This window comes from Lagopus leucura, unplaced genomic scaffold, assembly GCF_019238085.1.
Source record: "Lagopus leucura isolate 7727_CA_CO unplaced genomic scaffold, USGS_WTPT01 Super-Scaffold_100009, whole genome shotgun sequence".
NCBI classification, from domain to species: Eukaryota; Metazoa; Chordata; class Aves; order Galliformes; family Phasianidae; genus Lagopus; species Lagopus leucura.
In genome coordinates, this window is record NW_024962266.1 from 20,398,833 (window position 1) to 20,416,161 (window position 17,329).

Consider the following 17,329-nt stretch of genomic DNA (forward strand, 5'->3'; position numbering starts at 1 on the left):
CCAGCCCTGCCATCGGAGTACGAACAAGCTGAGCTCTGAAAATACACGCAGCTGCACGGTGATCCCACCTGCGGCCTTAGCAGAGGAACCGATACTTTATTTTGGTTTTCTCCGCTTGTTAGACGATCGGTGCCGGCTTGCTTTGGCACGGGCACAGCCGCGGGGTTTCTTAGGGCCTTTCGTAAGGGACTCTCAGCCCCGACGCCGTTCGCAGACGGCCATAGCCGCGCACTGCCTCGCCTCACGGGCACGCTGCGGGACTGCAGTTCCCAGCAGGCAGTGCGGCGGAGCGACATTTCCCGCCGGAACGGTATTTCCCTGCGCTCCGCCTCACCCGCACTACACTTCCCAGCGCGCTGCGCGGCCTCGCGACGGCGACTCCCCCGTGGGACTACAGTTCCCAGCGGCCCTCGCGCGGCGGCGCCCTGAGAGCCCCGCAGAGTGCGGGCGCGCGGCATGCTGGGAGCGGTAGTCCCCCTACGGCGTGCGCGCGCCGCCAGGCGGGCCGGGGCGTGTCCTGGGGGGTATATAGGCAGCCGGAGGGGTAGGGGGCTGCACTCTGCCGCCGCCGCCCCTCTCTCCCGTAGCTTCCATGCAATCTTCGGCCGCCGCACGCTGCGTTGAACCCGGGTCGGTCGCCTCGGATAGGTAGGGCCGCGCGGGGAGGCCCGGGCGCGTCCAGGCGGGCGGCGAGGGGAAAGGGGCCGCTTCGACTCCGTGCGGGCGACCGCGGAGGCGGCGGCGGGCGGCCGGCGGGCTCCCCCGCGGCGGGGAGGGGAGCGGGGCCGGGGGTGCCGGGCGGGCCGGCCGCCCTCTTCCCGTCGCCCTCCCCCGCGCGGGGGTTCGCGCTGCCCCGCTTCGCCGGGGCCAGCCGGGCCCGCTCGGCTCGCGCGGAGCCACCACGTGATCCCTGCGCGGCCGCTGCCATCTTTCTTGGGGGCAGCCGACGCCGCCCGACCCGCCCGGGCGGGGTGGACCGGAGGGGAGGGCGGTGGGAGGGCGCGGTCACGTGGCGCGGGGCCCTCAGCCCGTCAGGAGCCGCCGTGGGGTTTGGCGCCAACGGTGGGGGCGGGGCGACGGGAAGGCGGGAAGCGCCCATTGTCTGAGAGGGGCGGCCGGACCGGGGCCGCCCGTCAGCACCCGGCCCTCTTCCGGCCCTGCCGCGGCCGTCGGCGCCGTTCCGAGGCCGGCCCTCGCGCGTCCCATCCCGCTCACAGCTCGCTCCGCCCGCGCAGGATGGAAGAGGACCTGGCCGCCCCCTCCACGTCCGCGGACGGAACGGACAGGTGAGGCCCCGCTCCGGGCTGCGCCGTGCGGCTCCCGCGGATCCGGCCGAGCTGCGTCAGCCCGCCCGGCGCCTCTCGTACCCGTAGAAGCTCACAGGGCCCCCCGTTGGGCTCCTTTTTGCAGCGTGGACGTGGACGCGGAATCCAAGAAGCTGCTTGGGCTGGGACAGAAGCACCTGGTGATGGGGAACATCCCGGCTGCCGTGAACGCCTTCCAGGAAGCTGCCAGCTTGCTGTGAGTAGCGGAGCGCCTGGTGTTTGTACCTGCGCTGCCGGGCGTGGGGAAGGCTGAGCTGGTTGCGGTGCTGCTGTGGTTACGGCGCCGAGGGGAGCGCAGGCTTGTGAAGTTAACTCAGGTGCGGGACAGCGTGATGGTGGGTGTGCCGTCTTGTGCTGCAGTCCCCGAGGGAGGAAAAGGGATCTGATGTCTTCTTTCTCCTGGCGAGGCTCTGATGTGATCTGTTCATATGGGAGCAATGCAGTTGTGTCGCTTGCTCAGTCAGTCTCTGAGGGTGATGCTTCTTGGATTCTTAATTAACTTGCTCTGCTGGACGCTTCTGAGAGCCAACTCTGTGTAAGCGAGCAGGGCTTTCATCCTTCCTTCGCGGTGCTGAGTGAACCATGAAACTGCTGCTGTCCAGAAGCTTTTGTCTGTACAGCTCAGGTATCAAATCCTCGCAATGAAGCACAGGCAAACAATGCTTTGTTACTTTTGTAGGGGTAAAAAGTACGGTGAGACAGCGGATGAGTGTGCAGAAGCTTTTTTTTATTATGGAAAATCGCTCCTGGAGTTGGCAAGGTATGCTAATGGTTGTTTGTTTACAGTGGCTGTCCTCGAATGCATGGTGTGCTTCCTTCAGGGGGTTGGTTTGTAGCTGAGCAGTGACTGTATGCTTCTTCCTGAAGGGACTGGTTTAAAGCTTGGTAACTGAGAATGAAAAATGCTGCTAGGAATAATGCTTCTGGTGGAAAACAGCTATGCTGCTTTGAAATCTGATAACATACTGTGGTTTGTTCTTTGCTATTTAAGCAGTGTTTCTTGGTAGCAGTGCTCTTCCATGGCACAGAAGACAGTGATGGTTTTCCTCCAGAGCAGTATGGACATCTGCAACATTAGTAAATAGCTTCATCTCATAAGCACCTGGTGTGTCAGGGAAGCATGTAACACTCAGGCACCCAGAGCCTGGCTGGGGCAGTGGGGCTTTGTCCCTTGGTGGGCAGGGTTATGCTGGGTGGAACGTGCTGTGGTGGTGCAGCTTCCACAGTTAAAGTGATGTAGTTACGAGAGCCAAGTGATAATGATCTCTTCCTTTTAGAATGGAAAATGGTGTATTGGGAAATGCCTTAGAAGGGGTGCAGGTTGAAGAGGAAGGAGAAAAAGCTGAAGATGATTCTGCGTTGCCGGCTGTTGATGGTATGTAAAGTTGTCAGCTGTGTCACAGAGGTACAAGCTGTGCTTTTGTCTGACTGGTCTAAGTCAGTACATGGTGTCCTGGGTAGTCAGAATCATTCTGTTGAAACTTCTGCAGCCAAAATGGATTTTTTTGGTCTTCTTATCTTGCTTAAAGATGAACAAAACTCCTGCAATGAACTTATTGCTTAAGCGTGTGTCAGGGGTCACCAGATGTCTGTGTTCTGAAACGCTGCATTCAAGCTTGCTTTCTTAAGCTTCAGGGTCAACTTGAACTGCTTTGTAACCTTGTAGCAGTACAGTGTGTGTAGCAGGACAGGTCAGTATTGAAAATATCCAAGAACGATACTTGCTTTGTGCTGGGCAGCTGGAGATAATGCAGGAATTCCTGTAATCCAGACTATTAAAACACTGGCATCTCTTGCTTAGCTGCGACTAAAATTGCTAGCGCAAACTGCACACTGCTTGAGCAGCTGCTTGCAATAATGCAGTCTGGGGAAGGGGTTTGCTTAGTTTGAGTTACGTTGGTTGCATCCCATCCTAATTCCTTGTGTTCTGAAAAAAGAGCTTTTAGGAATGGAATGCCATCTAACCTGATGACAAACCAACACTGGAGGGTCGGAGGGTGGTATTATCAGTGCCCGTTAATGTCTTTATCACTAAACTCGAAGAAATGTTTATGCTTCCTCAATCATGTAGAAGAAGCAAGGGAGGAGTTAAGAGAACAGGTATATAATGCCATGGGGGAGAAAGAAGAGGTGAAGAAGTCTTCAGTGCTAACTGAGAAGGAAATCAAAGGAGAGGACGTTGAAATGGAAGATGTTACAGAAGAAAAGCTAAAAGAAGACGCAGTTACAGATACGGAGGTAAAGCTTGAAGGGTCTGAAGAGAAGACAGGGACTTCTGTGGAGAAAGGAAATTCAGAAGAGCATGACAAGCAGACAGCTGTGGAAGAGAATGCAGAAGAAGCAGCTGTGGAAGAGAAGGCAGTGGAAAAAGAGCAGAACACACGTGAAGAAGCAGAGGCAACTGAGGGGAAGAACAGCATGAAGGAAGTGTTGGATGAGGAGGTGAAGGCAGCTGTGGAAGAGGATGAAGCTGCAGAAGCATCTGCAGAAAAGAAGGGAGGGGCAGGAGAGCAGACGGCAGAAACAGCAGAAACAACAGAAACTGAGACAGTTGTGGAAAAGGGAGAGTCTATAGAAGGGCAGACAGAAGTGGCTGTGGAGGAGAAGGCAATGTCACAAGAAGGGGCAGCAGAAGGGCAGGCAGCAGTTATGGCAGAGCAGAAAGAAGCTGCAGAAGAACAAGCAGAAGCAGCTGAAAAGAAGGTGGAGGAGAAGGAGTCGGTGGAGGCGGCTCCGGAACAGAAACCAGGTGAATCTAAAGAGATGGATTCCTCAAAAGAGCCTATGTCTGAAGTGGGTGAAGATCCAGCTAATGTTACAGGAGAAAAAGCTGAAGTGGCTGCTAAGGTAGAGAAAGAGGAAAAGAAAGATGACCCGATGGAAGAGAATGAAGGTGCTAAGGTAGAAAAAGAAGAGAGAGATGACCAGATGGAAGAGGGAGAAGGTAACAGTGAGAAGAAAAGTACTTGTGGGTGGATGACTTGCTGGATTTGGCTAACCGTGGGTAAAATGTTCCATTCAGAATTTTCTGTTTGCCTTAAAATGAGGAAAAAGGGGATTTAGAAGGATTTTATATCTGAGTAACTGGTTTCAGTAAAGTTTCAAGAAATAGAGAATCATCTCAGTTTCTTTAGACTAACGCTTAACTAACTGCAAAGCAAATCTGTAAAGCAAACTTACAGCGCTGTGAAATGTGTAAGTAAAGGCTAGGCTGGTGGAGAATACTGAATGGATGTTCCTTGCATGTCTGGGTTTAATGCACTAACCTTCAAATAACTCACGAGTTGCCTCTGGTTATAACCATACTTTAAAACAGTGGAGCAGAAAAATAAGAAGTGCTGAATATATAATGAAGTGATAAATTTGCTTTCCAGAGGGCAGGGAGTAACTTTCTATGCGAGTCTTCCTAGCAGTAATTGAAAGTGAGAATTTGGCTGATGAACCTAAATTTAATTTACCTTGGAACCTGCAGATTCACTGCTTCCATCTAGTGCAGTTCTGCAGGTACCTGGCTTTTTCTGCCATTCTGCTTCCTCGCATCATTATGGCTGTTGACAGGGTTAAAGTTGCCTGGTAAAACCTGTATCTTTGCTGCAGTAGTATCTGCATGGCCTTAGTAGGCCATGGATTTCTGTTGGACAAGTTAATCAATAGGCTGCTAATTGAAACTTGGCTTATCATTAGCTCAGCTGCACAGGAAGAGCCTTGTTGAAGAGAGGCAGGTCTGCAGATCAAGTAGCTCTGGATACTGGAAGGACTTGTACTGCCCAGTGCAGTGAGCACAGCATTGAAGCAGCTGCCTAGGAAGGTGTCTGACCAGAGTGTGACTGAATGTGAACTCAGAACAGTTACCCACCCTTCCTCATCCTATGTAGGACTGTTTATGTACACACATCTTCCTTTTGCTCAAACTCTTGTTGGTCTGAGGATCCTCTTGAACATCCTAGTCTGGTGTATGGCCAGCATCTGTTCTGTTTTACATTTGGTCAGGCTGTCCATGTACTTAATTATTTTGGCCCTCTCTGGCTGATGTGTACTCCTTGGCAGTTGGACTGAGCAGCTCGCAGGTTCTCTAATCACCATAACAAGCTCCTGTTATTCTAGAATTAGTCAGTGGTCACAGTGAATTGGTTGACTTGAAGCTAAAGTCACACAAATTAGGTGTTCTTCAAGTAATTAGATTCCTTAGGGGCACACCTCAAAGATTCCTGGTAGAGCAGATGATGCAAAAAAGTCCCACGATATCAAAGCCAATTACCACTGTATGACAGCAGGTTCATCAATACCATTGTAAACATCTGAAGTGAGGAACCTGAATTCAGAAAGACTTATCTGTACACAGCTTGGCAGTTATCTTGCTGAAAATGCTTGTTATCTGTAGCATGAAGTCCCACAACTGACCAGCACCTCTAGGGCTGCTCAGGATTCCACGGCTTCAGTGGGAATTCACCATGTGTTAGTGAGAACAATTTTAGGTAAGTTTCCATGCTGGCATTATGAAGTTAAATTTTAAAATGTAAGCTGAGGTTGCCTGGAGCTACCTGAGTTCACAGAGCCCAACGTTTTCAGCAAGATGGCTGTTGCTGAGAATAATTTTACCTGTGCTGCTCTTAATCACACTTCTAACCTCTCACTGGAAGGATAAGGGCCGGATAAAATACGGCCTGGCTCCGTGTGAAGCAGCACAGTGACAACAAGTGTTCTCATTCATCTGCTTTCCTCCCAGAAACAGAAGAATCTGAAGACGAAGATAAAGAAAATGAGAAAGCTGAAGATGACAAGGAGAACGAATTGGCAGCCGAAGACAAGGTGAGGTTGCTGAGCTCTGGTGTTGGTGCTCCTGAATGCAATGTGTGTCTAAATGTCATGTGAATATCTCTAAGTTTATGAAAGCTCACGTGTATTTTGTTAAGTCCTGTACAGGAAATAAGTTCTGTGTGGTGAAACCAATGTTAGCTAACAGGGCCATCAGGGTCGTTGGATTTTTGTCTGTAAACCGGTGCTTATTCAGCTGCACTGAAACAAATGCTCTGTAGGTCATTGAGGCAGCCTGGTGGAGGGGAGGCCGGCCTTGGTTTCTCACTGAAGTTAATTATAACAGTTGTCAGTTCTTGCTGTCTGGTTACTTAGTTTGAGTGGAGAATATTGCTGCTTAGTATCCTGTTATTTCTGGGGGCAGGAGGAGAGAGAGGAGCCCATATCAACTGACAATGTAAATTTAAGTTCCACTTAAACACCTTCATACCAACATGCAAAGTGTGAGCTGATATAATGAACTCTTTACACATTTTTCCTTTTATCAGCAAAGCGTTCATCTCTCGGTTAAATGCATTCTGCTTAAAAGCATAAAGTTGTTTAATGTGGTATGTATCCAAGTAGCTTAATATTTCATGCATTTCTGGTCTTTACAGGAAAGTGAGGAGGAAGAAATTGGAAATCTTGAGCTAGCCTGGGACATGCTGGAGTTGGCCAAAGTCATCTATAAGAGGTAAAATCTAAGGCTGTAATTTGAACGTTTGCTAGAGAAACTCCCTCAGTTGGGAGGTGGTGTAGCATGATGCTGCATATTCTGAAGACTTGAAAACAGCTTTTTTCCCTTGATTTAGGCAAGAAACAAAAGAAGCTCAGCTTCATGCAGCTCAAGCTCATCTAAAGCTAGGAGAAGTCAGCATTGAATCTGGTAAGTAGTGCTAATTGTTGTGTGTGAAGTGCTAAGTTAAATCTTGTCATGTTTAATTTCATACTCAAAAATGAGTGGAGGTGACTTAAGACTGAGAAGGCTGGGGAGTGGTTAAAAATGAAAACAGCTCAACTTTGTCTAATTATAACAGTACAGCCATAGGATAAACTTCTTAATGGGGGACCCAAGGAAGTTTCTTAAAGAGGCTGTACCGTGCTTCCCTGGAGCAGCAAAAGAAAGCTTTGTGTTAGAAGTGGTGTACTGTCAGGCTAAAGCAGAACACAGCATTGTTTCATGGAGATTTGGTTAGCTTCAGAAACTGGGAAAGCCTCCTTAGGTTACTGTGTTGTAAATACACAGAGCCCCCTTGAGAGGAGCAGGGGAAGTGGACCCTAAGCAGTGTTGGACTGTGAGCGCTGTCGTTTGACGACAGGAAAGCATCCTGTTACTGAGCTCAGCCTGTATTCCACAATAGTTCTCTTTTCAGACCACATCAGGTGGAATGAAATATGTAAAATATGTTCTTTGTAAAGACTTTGTGTCTTGCTTCTATAGAGAACTATGTGCAAGCTATAGAGGAGTTTCAGGCCTGTCTGGCCCTGCAGCAGAAATACCTGGAAGCTCATGACCGCTTGCTGGCTGAAAGCCACTACCAGCTGGCCCTGGCCTACCACTACAACAGCCAGTTTGATGAGGCAGTCCAGCAGTTTGGTAAATCCGTAGAAGTCATTGACAAGAGAATGGGTAAGTTCTCCAAAATGGCCTAGCTAACTAAAGGGCTTTTGTGGGTCAGCACTGACTTTAAATTGCCCTAAAACCAGTCTGCGATGCAAATGTTCACTAACAGGCCATACTAACATCAGCATCTGTTGGTGGGCACTTGCCTCTGTGGTGTTTGTAATGGGACAGCTGCTTTGCCTTCAGGCTTTTTTTGCCATGGTAACTTTGTCATTCCAGCAATGCTTACTGAACGAATAAAGAAGGCAGAAAGTGGTTCCCCCGAAGATGAGAAGGAGATTGAAGAACTGAAGGGACTCCTCCCTGAAATCAAAGAAAAGATAGAGGATTCAAAGGAGTCTCAAAAGAGTGCAAGGGTAGCTGAGCTGGCATTGAAAGCAACTCTGGTTAGTGCATCCTGTGTTCTCCTTTGAACCAAATGTTCTTCTAGCGAGGCTTGAAGTAAACCAGTAATGGGAGAAGCTGAGACTTCACATAGAGCAAGAAGTTAACTAATGCAGTTAAAATCTAACGATAGGATTAATAGCAAATATATTGAAATTAATTGTTCCAACCTAAACTTGAATTTGTTGGGGTTCTAAGCAATAAGTCTGAGTCAAATGTGAGACTTGAGTGTTACACTGCTACACGAGCTTTTGTTCTGTCTCTGCTGTATGTAAGTGCAGAAGTAGAATGCAGTAAGACACAGTTGGATTTCCTGCCACTTCCTAAACTGTGTACTGGCCTTTTGTGAATGGGTGACAATAGGTGCTTGTTAACTATTTCTCTGCTGTTCTAGGTTGGAACTACATCTGGTTTTGCACAAAGTGAAGGCAGCGGCTCTGTTTCTACAGTAAGTTGGGCAGAGAAAGTTGCTGAGAATTCATGTCTGCTTTAAGGATTATGGCTTGCTGTTATTGACATGTCAGTGTCTGTTCCTTAATAGATTCCAGTAAGAAAAGCTGCTGATGGAGCATCTCAGTGTGTTACAGACATCTCTCACCTGGTCAGGAAAAAGGTGAGTCCAGCAATGACCAAGAGAATAAACAGCTTGTCAGAGCATCGGCGTTTTGCCCTCTATAGTTGGATCTCTTGGCTTAGAGCTTTTACTATGGAGCCTGGAAGAACACTTAAAAGTAGTAACAAAAACTGTGTAAAACTCCTTTCCACTGGGAGGTGATCAGTGTGGGAACCACCCAGCTCCAGATGTGTTGGTGATGGTTCAGCACCGTGCCTGACCACAGTGATGTAATTGCAGGCTGAACTGTTTGCCCTCTGGAGATGTCCCCTGAGCAAATGCCCTGCTCTGGAGGAACTGCAGGAGGAGCGGGGCAGCCTGTAGATACTGAAAAATTAAGATGAAGACACAACCAGGCTGAGTTGGGTTCCCTTCTTTCCAAGTGGAAATAGAGAATTGAACTTGAAAAATAGCAAAGCCAGCCCTAGTGTGTAGCCATGCTAAGCTGTCTCTTACTCAGAGAACAGGATATGCTGAATACAAGGTTCCTTTAAGAGTATAGGGATTTTCCAGAGTTGTTCATACTGCTAATTATCCTGTATGTGACACAGCCTGCCTTGTGTTACGCTGCCTGCTTTGAGCTCAAGTCTGTCAGCAGCAGCTTTGATCTGCTTTACACAGGTGATTGTAAATAGCCTCTATTCACTTAGCTGTTACCTAGCTCAACAGTAACTCGTTCCCCTGTCAAAGTATAAGGATAATTCAGCACTGTAGCTACTGGCACTTGCATAATCCTTCTGGTTATACATTGAGATGTTTGTGCTTCAGAGCTTTGGTTAAATCCTAACGCTTAAGTTCTTGAACCTGGCAAGTAGAGCTTAAGTAAGTAATGTACAATGACATCTAGATGCTAACTTTCTAAAAATACTTCAATCTGTACATAGTGAAGACTAAACAATTTTGTCTTCAGAGGAAACCAGAGGAGGAGACCCACCAGGGAGACAACGAAGCTAAGAAATCTAAAGCAGAACCGGCTGTCAATGGTGGCGGTGGTGATGCTGCCCCCAGTGGAAATGAGGTTGCAGAAAAAATGGAAGAGGAGGTGGGCAGTTGAGTCAGGACTCTGTGCATATATATATATGTATATATTTTTTTTCTTTCCCCTCTGTTCAGGCATGGTTTTGTGCATGGTTTCATCTGTTGCTGATATACTTTATTGCCTGTTGGTCTTCAGAGGCTTCCCACAAGATGGGGAATATTCCCAAGCTGCATGTTGTACTGAGGTGTCTGACACTGAGTGAGCTGGGAAGATGCCAGCTTTGGCAACCTGCAGCCAAAGGGTGGGACAGAAACGTGCTGGGGCCCTGCATGTGTGATTCAGGTTGAACAACAGCACGAAGCCCTTCTCCAGAGCATTTCTGTAGTAGAATGTTTAAAGGTTTTGAAATCCTTAACTTGGCCTACAATTTTTACTGTTTCAGAGTAGTGCTGGGCTCTGGCGATGAGCAAAGCATGCATGGTTACGTCTTGAAATTAAAGAAACTGACTGCTGCATGAGTTGGTGCTGTAATGCAGTGTTTGATTTTTAAAAATCAAATACTTCTCTTTCCTTTTAGACAGAGAAAAGGCCACAAGCAGAACCAGGGGCTGCAGTTGAAAGCACAGTATGATAATTCTTTAGCTTTGGACACTCCTCTCCTTCAAAGGAAAATGGTTTTGTATATAGTGTATTTTTTCACTTTTTGGCAACTTTTGTATGACTTCAATAAAGATTGTAAGCAAATGTTCCTTGTTCTGACCCTGTTTCTCTCTCAAGCTCCTTCCTCCCTGCTTTTGTGCTGCAGCCTTGCTTTTCTACATAGAGCTGCAAAAGGGTTGAGCTGGGGCAAGAGGAGGCAGTGTAAGCCCTGGGCCTGTAGGAAGGTGCAGGGGAGGCAAGGCTGTCAGCATCCCTCTGGCCAGTTACTGTGGTGTGGTACCTTCCCTGCTCCTGTGTGCTGCAGCGGCAGAAGGCTGCAGTCCCTGTGTGCTCCCTCCCTGCACTCCTGGCTTGCTATGGCTGAACTGCGTTTTGCAAAGTTGGTGCTGGTTCTGTGTCATCTGACTTGGCAGCTGTAGTTCAGCTCTGTTCTTCAGGATATGACTGCAAACAGTGAACTTCATAGTCTGTACGCTGAAAAAGGCCAGGAGGTGAAGAGCTGTAGGTAGAAGCCATTTATTTCACACACCCACCACGAGCCCCAGGATGATAGAGGAAATCTCTTGCCATGGGTTTTGCTGCTCCTTGGTTTGAGCCTTGAATGCCTCCTGTTAAGCTTTTCCTAAATGTACCTTGAGATGTGTCTTAATGGAATGAGCAGTTAGGGGAGGGGGAAAAAGAATGAGTGAGCATCATCACAAAAAAAGTCCCTTATCAAAAGTCAGGGTGAGCAGCTCTGTGTGGCCTGAGCAATGGGACAGGGCACAGCTCATCCTGACCTCACCTCTCAGGGCTTTTGTGCTGAGCTGGTGCCTCCTGAGTAGGAGGGGGGTCATCCAGGGCTCCAAAGAAGATGCCGGGGAGGTTGGAGGGCGCAAGTGGGCGGCTGGAGGCTGTGAGGCTGCTTGTCCTTAGTGGCTCCTGGGGAAGGAAAAAGGTAGCTTTAATGGGGGCGGGCCCCCTGGGCACCGGGAGCAAATCACACTTGCAGTTTGGCTCTTACACAGGGAATGCGCCCCAGTGCAGCCAGGGAGCAAGCACCAAGTCAGCAGCCTGGAAAGGCCCTCCCAAGGTGAGAGTTACCCTGCAACACGAGGACCAGACTCACCGCCTGAGCTAAGGCTGGAGGGAGCGGAGGGGCCACGGGCGGTGGGAGGACGGCTGGGGGCAGGCGCGGCCCCATCCCCTCTGCCTGGTGTCGCAGCAGCATCTCCACATTTGCCTTCAGCTGAGCCAGCTCTGCATTCTGCCGGGCTGCCAGCGATCCTGGGGAACAGCAGCTCAGACACACTCAGCTGCCGCCTCACAGACAAATGGGCATTGCTCCATTTCCCAGTCACCCACCAACATCAGCTCGCATCTCCCTCCGGACCTTCAATGCCAGGAGTTCATCCTCGAGCCGCTGGTTCTCCAGCTCCACAGCCACCAGCGCCGCATCGAGGCCCCGTGCCGCCTCAACAGTGATGGTATCCCGCCCCTGGGCTCTGTGCTGGGGCTGGTACTTGCTCATCTTCTGTGCAGCCTTTTTCTCTAGTGCCATGGCCTCCAGCTGGAGGTCTAACATCTGTGCCAGGGTGGCCTCATCACGGCCACCAGCACGCAGGTAGGAGAGCCGCAGAGCCCTGCCATGACGCTGGCATGAGCATCTGCTGGGTTCTGCTGGGCTCCCGCCCCACCCTCAGCTCTCACCTGGCCTCAGCTGCCAGCGGCCCAGAGGGCGGCAGGAGGGCATCGAGGTGAAGGGCATCCCTGAGGAGGATATGAGCAAACTGGGGCCCAGCAGGCAAAGGGCCCTTTCTGGGCAGTATGCAGCAGGGCTCACCCTCGGTGCTGGTGTCCAGCTTTGTCTGGCAGCAGCTCTGCAGCCCAACTCATTTCTGGTGACAGATGCTTGTTGCACAGCAATGCCAGCTGCTGGCACAGCTCTGTGGGACGCACATCTTGGTCACTCCAGAACCACAACCATCGCCCCGCACCCCGTGCCGGTGCCTACGCTCTCTGTGCCGCTCTAGCTGTTGTGTCTTGGCCCGGATTTCAGCCACGTGGCGCTGATGAGCCTCCAGCAGCTCCGGTGCCCGTGGGTCCCCTCGCGGCGGGCCGGGCTCTCCCTGGGGCACAGAGGCAGCCACGACAGTAGGGGCCGAGCCCACGAGACGGGGGCGACCCCGCACTACGCTGCAGGCGAGTGGGGCCGGTGGGGCGGTCTCACCCGCTCTACTGGCCGGCTGGCAGCGGGGGCACGGAGCAGCGCCCGCTCGCGGGGCGTGAGAACGTCACCCAGCGGTGCGCCGCGGGCTCGCCCCGGGCCCTCACGTCCCACAGAGAAGCGAGGGAGCCCGGAGAGCGGGAGCAGACGGCGGTGCTTGGGGCGATCCTCGTGCCGGGACACCGCGACCTTGAAGAGGCAAACGGGACGGGAGGGCGGGAACTGCTCAACAACAGACGGACGGGCGGCACGGCTGCTCTCGGAGGAGCCGCGGCCGCAGCCCGCGTTCTCGCCCGCGGACGCGTCCCCGCCCCGCGCCCAAGCCCGGCCCCGCACTACCGAGGGGTCCCGCAGTCCCTCCGTCCTTCCCGGCTCTTCCCCCGGCCCGCCGAGGCACAGCCGCTCGTGGTGCGCCCTTAGCAGCGCACGGGAGCCGAAGGCCATGCGGCAGCGCGGGCAGACGAAGGCTCCGGCGGCCGCCATCGGACTCCTGCAAAAACACCCGCGCCCCTCGGCCCGGCTCGGCGGCCCTCCCTCCTCCGGGCCGTCCGCGCCGACCCGCTCGGGGACGCGCCTGCAGTGTTTGAGGCCGCCGTTGCTACGGGCGCCGAGTCCCGCTCCGCCCCACGCGCACGGCCCGTCCCAGCTCTGTTCTGCGGGCCGCCCTCCCGGCGCTCACCTTCACCGCGCGGTTCCTCGGGGCTCCTCTCTCAGCTCCCCCCGCGGCGCTCCTCCGGTCCCCGTCTCTACCCGGTGCGCCCGGGCCGGGGCAGCTGGCGGAGGCCGCGTTCCGCCTCGCGCTGCCCGCCCGCCATTTCGGGCTGAGGCTCTCCTCTTCTCTCCTTCTTTCTCCTTCTCCTCAGCGCAGGGCATAACGTCTCATTGGCTTCACCTGCGCTCACAGCGCTCCCCGCTGAGCCGTGAGGGCTCCCGCCTCAGGCACGGCCCGTTTCCACACAGCGCTGCTCACGAGCGGCTGTCAGCGCGGCTACACGCTCACGGACTTCTAAACTTACCCAGTTTCTTGGCTTTTGTAGCGCTTTTCCTCACGACTTTCCCCATCGATGGGTGAAGGCAGACAGCTGCCACAGACAGAAGCGATCTGACGGCGCACATCGGCCCTGGGGAGCGCCTCACGGCAGCGCAGCTCCGCGGGCCCGGCTCCCATTACACACGCACACAGCCGCACACTCCTCTCTGCGTAGAGCAGCAGCAGCTCCACACACAACCCAGCCGTGCTGCCCTGCGACGCCCAGCTCCCCCGCTGAGGCGCGACCCCGGCCCGCTCCCCGGCCGCAACCGCGCACCTGCCTTCCGCCCCGCGGGTTGTGTTCCCAGCTGAACGGACACTGAAATAGCTTAGGCCACACCTGAGTTGTTTGTAAAATCCTTTTTAATCTAATAGAAATGTTTTCATGATTTTTTAAAAAAGATTTCAATGAAAACAGCTTTGGATTCAGACATTCCCTTGCCACGTTGTGAACACAGACAGCAGCATTGCACCAGGAACAGGCAGTGACACCGACCGGTCGAGCTCCACCATTTTGTATGAAGCGGAAAATAAAGCAAACTGCTTGAGTGGAAGATAATTCAAATTATTGTCTTTAATTTCTTTAAAAAAAAAAAAACAACCAACCAAAACCAACGAACACGGGCTGCCATCTCTCCATTGTTCTCTCCCTCTCCCTTTGTAAAGGAAGAGTTCAGCTCCTGCAGTCCCAGCACTACAGCAATGTTTGCCAAGTGGAAAAAACACAGTGGGAGAAGCAGCTCTTTATCCCCAGTGCTATTTGAACCCCAAAGTTGCACATCCCTTTAGAGGAAAGGTTTTCTTACATAAGAAAGACAATTAGAATTGGCAAACTGATGCAAAATATTTATTCCAAGTTAGTTATTTTTGATGCAGTAGTTTTTCCCCCTCATACAGACTCAATGTGATAGTCACTTTTTTAAATCTGTAAATAATGTTATCAAAATAATCTTAATCTTTGAAATCTCACAAAAAATTTATATTTTACAATCCACCCTGAATATCAAGGCTGCAAGAAGAAGAACACAAACAATTCCTATATCCAAATATTTTACAGCTGTACCCAAAAAAAGAAAACCACAAACGCCTGGTTAAGTGATGAAGCTCCCCGAGCCGCCAAAAAAAAAAATAAAATAAAATAAAAAATTCATGTTATTAGCATTAATTTAACATAATTAGAACTTCAATAGCCATTTTGTCATTGACAATGATTGTTTTAGCACATGTTACCGCACAACATTGTGTAATGCGGGCGGCACTGTTAGAAGCTTGTTGTTGCAAAGATCAGTCAGCCACTCGTATCCTGCTTACCAGACTGAACTTGTGCACTGCCCCACAAGGGATTTCTGTCAAAATTTGCTAGCTGCACAAACTTCTATTAAGCATTAGGGCAAAACCAAAAGAAAAAGCTAAAGAAGCCAATTTCTCTCTTCTTTGGGATACAATTATTTCCCTTGTGCATGAAGTATCAACAGAAGAAAAAACTGAACAGACTGGAGACAGAATAAACTCTGTTTAGTTTATACAACCCCCAAACACATGTTGAACTACGAACTGAGTTTATTGGGTTGGTTTTATTTATTTTAATTTTCTTGTGCCCACTCTCAGGCATCGTCATCTGAAGTCTCGCTGCTACTGGTTTCTGTTTCCGAGTCCTCAATCTTTGTCTTAAAAGTGCTTCTCCAGTGGAACAGGCTGGAGCTGCGGCCCTGAAGAAATCCATTCTTCCCAAATCCGTTTCTTCTTCGCTGTGGGAATGAAAGTAAGCTTTAAAATAAGCACAACTACGGAGAGTAACTGTCACCAGCCACCTGGGGATGCTGTTCTACAGCCACTTGTATATTCATGTGCTCTCTGTGGATAATGCAGGGTCATCAACCACCATCCAGTTTCATTTCTGCTCTTAGTCTTCTACAACATCCTAGGCACTGCACTACAGAGGACTTACGCAGCAGTGGCAAGAGTTATGAACATACCTGCTCTGATTTAATTTGGAACTCTTTGAGCTCATCCTCTGTGAGGGGAAGGTAATTCTCATCATTTTCAGGATATTCCTGCCATCCCATTTCTTTCAATAACCTGATTCATGAAAAAAAGAAAAAGAAAAAAAGGGCACAGGAATTAAAGCAATGGAACAAAGGCAAAGGTGAGAACAGCCTGCCCATGAAACACAAGGTTTTGTATTAAATTACTTTGAGTTCACCAGGGAATCTTCTGCACTACACACCACTTAATGTTTAGCATTTACCCAATATTTTTCTTACTCAATGTCTTCTACAAACATTTAATCATCAGCATTTCTGTACACTGGGTAAATAACTAGTCTGGCAGAAGGACAAAAACCAAACAGATCTGAAGTTCTACCCAAGGACACTGAAGAAGGATGTGAGATAAACTAGCAACTCAGCTCAAGATCTTCTAGAAGTTACTGCCCGCTTACAGCAGATGCTCACAGGTCACTCACTAAAATAAGATACAAACTGAGACATAAAGTAAGAATTTTCTTAACTTTCTGCAGAATTTTTTCACAGAATTTAAGAGTATTCCAAGGGCAGACAGAAAGAAACCAGTGAGTATGAGTATGCAAGTACCTGATTCATAACCCAGATCATTACCTTTAGGACACCCAGTAATAAATTAATTGAATTGCACTAGGTTTATGTTGCCTCACCACGTGGGCAGGTAAATCCTAGGCAGCATTAACGCACAAGGATGTGGCACGAGGGAAGTGCAGGAATTTAATTACAGACCTTGGCAAAGTCTTGGCTCAGCTGTCATCAGTGTTTGTTTTACTTGACACTCCACCACCCAGTCCAGCACATAGAAATGGAACCCACACCTCCAGTTCAGCTTTGTGTACTTCCCAGAAAGTTCTTTGGAATAGTTTCCAGCTTGCACAGTCCGAGGACATGCCGTCTTTTACTCCAGACACCTTACTTGGTTATTTTCTTACCTGTGTTCTGCTTCCAATGAATGAGAGAGGTTTTCCCCCTCCTCTGGCAAGGGGAGAGAAAGGCCATTTTGATGGCAATTCTCTTCCCAGTTTTCCTTTGGTTCTGGTGTGCTGTTGCTCTCCATCTGAAGAAAAATAAAAGCAAAGTGCACAAAGAACACCATGATATCACACTTCCAAGTTCAACTTTCTGCTCTTGGGAGTAAACCAAAGCCTTCTGAGTCAGGCTTTCAACAGAGCCTGGACTGACAATAACTTGGAAAGCAGCTTCTACCTAGTTGTGACAAGACAATGTGATATGGATGACATTTTGATGCGCTGCACTTTGATGTCAGGGGAGTAAGTGCTGGCATTGCTAAGCCATCATCAGTGCCTCCACGGTGTAAGAAAACCATGAAAACCCCACTCTTAAGGTTGCAGTTTACACACACATTAAGCCACAGACTTATGCATTTAGGATTCTGGTCCAAGCCTGAGCCTTAAGCCTCTATTCTACACATTTTACAAGTACTGAATTCAACTTCCCTGTGAATGTAGTTTGACATGAAGTTTGAAATCAAAGACAGTATTGTTCCATCCCTCAGAGAATTCCTACAAAGACCCAGATTACCTTCATCATCTGTCACACCTTCACTTCCACCTCATTTATTACTTATCCTTTTGCATTTCATCGTGTCACGCATCTCCTTTCATCACACTGCTGCTCACTACCTCTGCTGGCATGCATGTCAGACCAAGGGAAGTCATTCATTTCCACGCCC

At 50.0% G+C, this 17,329-nt stretch overlaps 3 protein-coding genes across 3 annotated transcripts in view; 1 reads left to right on the forward strand and 2 right to left on the reverse strand.

Annotated features, from left to right (window-relative positions):
• The first annotated feature begins 529 nt into the window (after positions 1-529).
• LOC122181463 (nuclear autoantigenic sperm protein) lies at positions 530-10,463 on the forward strand. Its single transcript, XM_042873960.1, has 15 exons — positions 530-648; positions 1,236-1,286; positions 1,411-1,521; positions 2,005-2,085; positions 2,603-2,700; positions 3,397-4,269; positions 6,052-6,134; positions 6,737-6,813; positions 6,932-7,005; positions 7,561-7,749; positions 7,963-8,129; positions 8,522-8,575; positions 8,669-8,740; positions 9,651-9,782; positions 10,297-10,463. Exons 1-15 carry the CDS (start codon positions 593-595, stop codon positions 10,348-10,350), a joined length of 2,172 nt encoding a protein of 723 aa, XP_042729894.1. The 5' UTR covers positions 530-592; the 3' UTR covers positions 10,351-10,463.
• A 416-nt stretch (positions 10,464-10,879) lies between these two features.
• Positions 10,880-13,068, reverse strand: CCDC17 (coiled-coil domain containing 17). Its single transcript, XM_042873633.1, has 8 exons — positions 12,589-13,068; positions 12,373-12,487; positions 12,202-12,304; positions 12,069-12,128; positions 11,724-12,001; positions 11,488-11,645; positions 11,164-11,300; positions 10,880-11,023 (listed from the first exon to the last, which is right to left on the reverse strand). Exons 1-8 carry the CDS (start codon positions 13,066-13,068, stop codon positions 11,002-11,004), a joined length of 1,353 nt encoding a protein of 450 aa, XP_042729567.1. The 3' UTR covers positions 10,880-11,001.
• A 1,372-nt stretch (positions 13,069-14,440) lies between these two features.
• The window catches only part of GPBP1L1 (GC-rich promoter binding protein 1 like 1), a 30,869-nt gene continuing 27,980 nt past the window's right edge, over positions 14,441-17,329 (reverse strand). Inside the window, exons 10-12 of the mRNA XM_042873246.1 lie at positions 16,569-16,693; positions 15,592-15,694; positions 14,441-15,363 (exon numbers count right to left, since the gene is read on the reverse strand). Of these exons, the coding sequence (XP_042729180.1) occupies positions 15,220-15,363; positions 15,592-15,694; positions 16,569-16,693 (372 nt within the window). The 3' untranslated portion in view covers positions 14,441-15,219. The remainder of the gene's footprint in view (positions 15,364-15,591; positions 15,695-16,568; positions 16,694-17,329) is intronic.

Bases quoted from the DNA above. Each gene is read 5' to 3' on its own strand.
- LOC122181463 (XM_042873960.1), top strand. From the start codon at position 593: ATGCAATCTTCGGCCGCCGCACGCTGCGTTGAACCCGGGTCGGTCGCC. The intron at 649-1,235 runs GTAGGGCCGCGC...CCGCCCGCGCAG, and splicing joins GGGTCGGTCGCCTCGGATAG to GATGGAAGAGGACCTGGCCG. The intron at 6,814-6,931 runs GTAAAATCTAAG...CCCTTGATTTAG, and splicing joins GCCAAAGTCATCTATAAGAG to GCAAGAAACAAAAGAAGCTC.
- CCDC17 (XM_042873633.1), bottom strand. From the start codon at position 13,068: ATGGCGGCCGCCGGAGCCTTCGTCTGCCCGCGCTGCCGCATGGCCTTC. The intron at 12,488-12,588 runs GTGAGACCGCCC...TCTGTGCCCCAG, and splicing joins CCAGCCGGCCAGTAGAGCGG to GGAGAGCCCGGCCCGCCGCG. The intron at 11,301-11,487 runs GTGAGTCTGGTC...TTCCTTCCCCAG, and splicing joins CTCCAGCCTTAGCTCAGGCG to GAGCCACTAAGGACAAGCAG.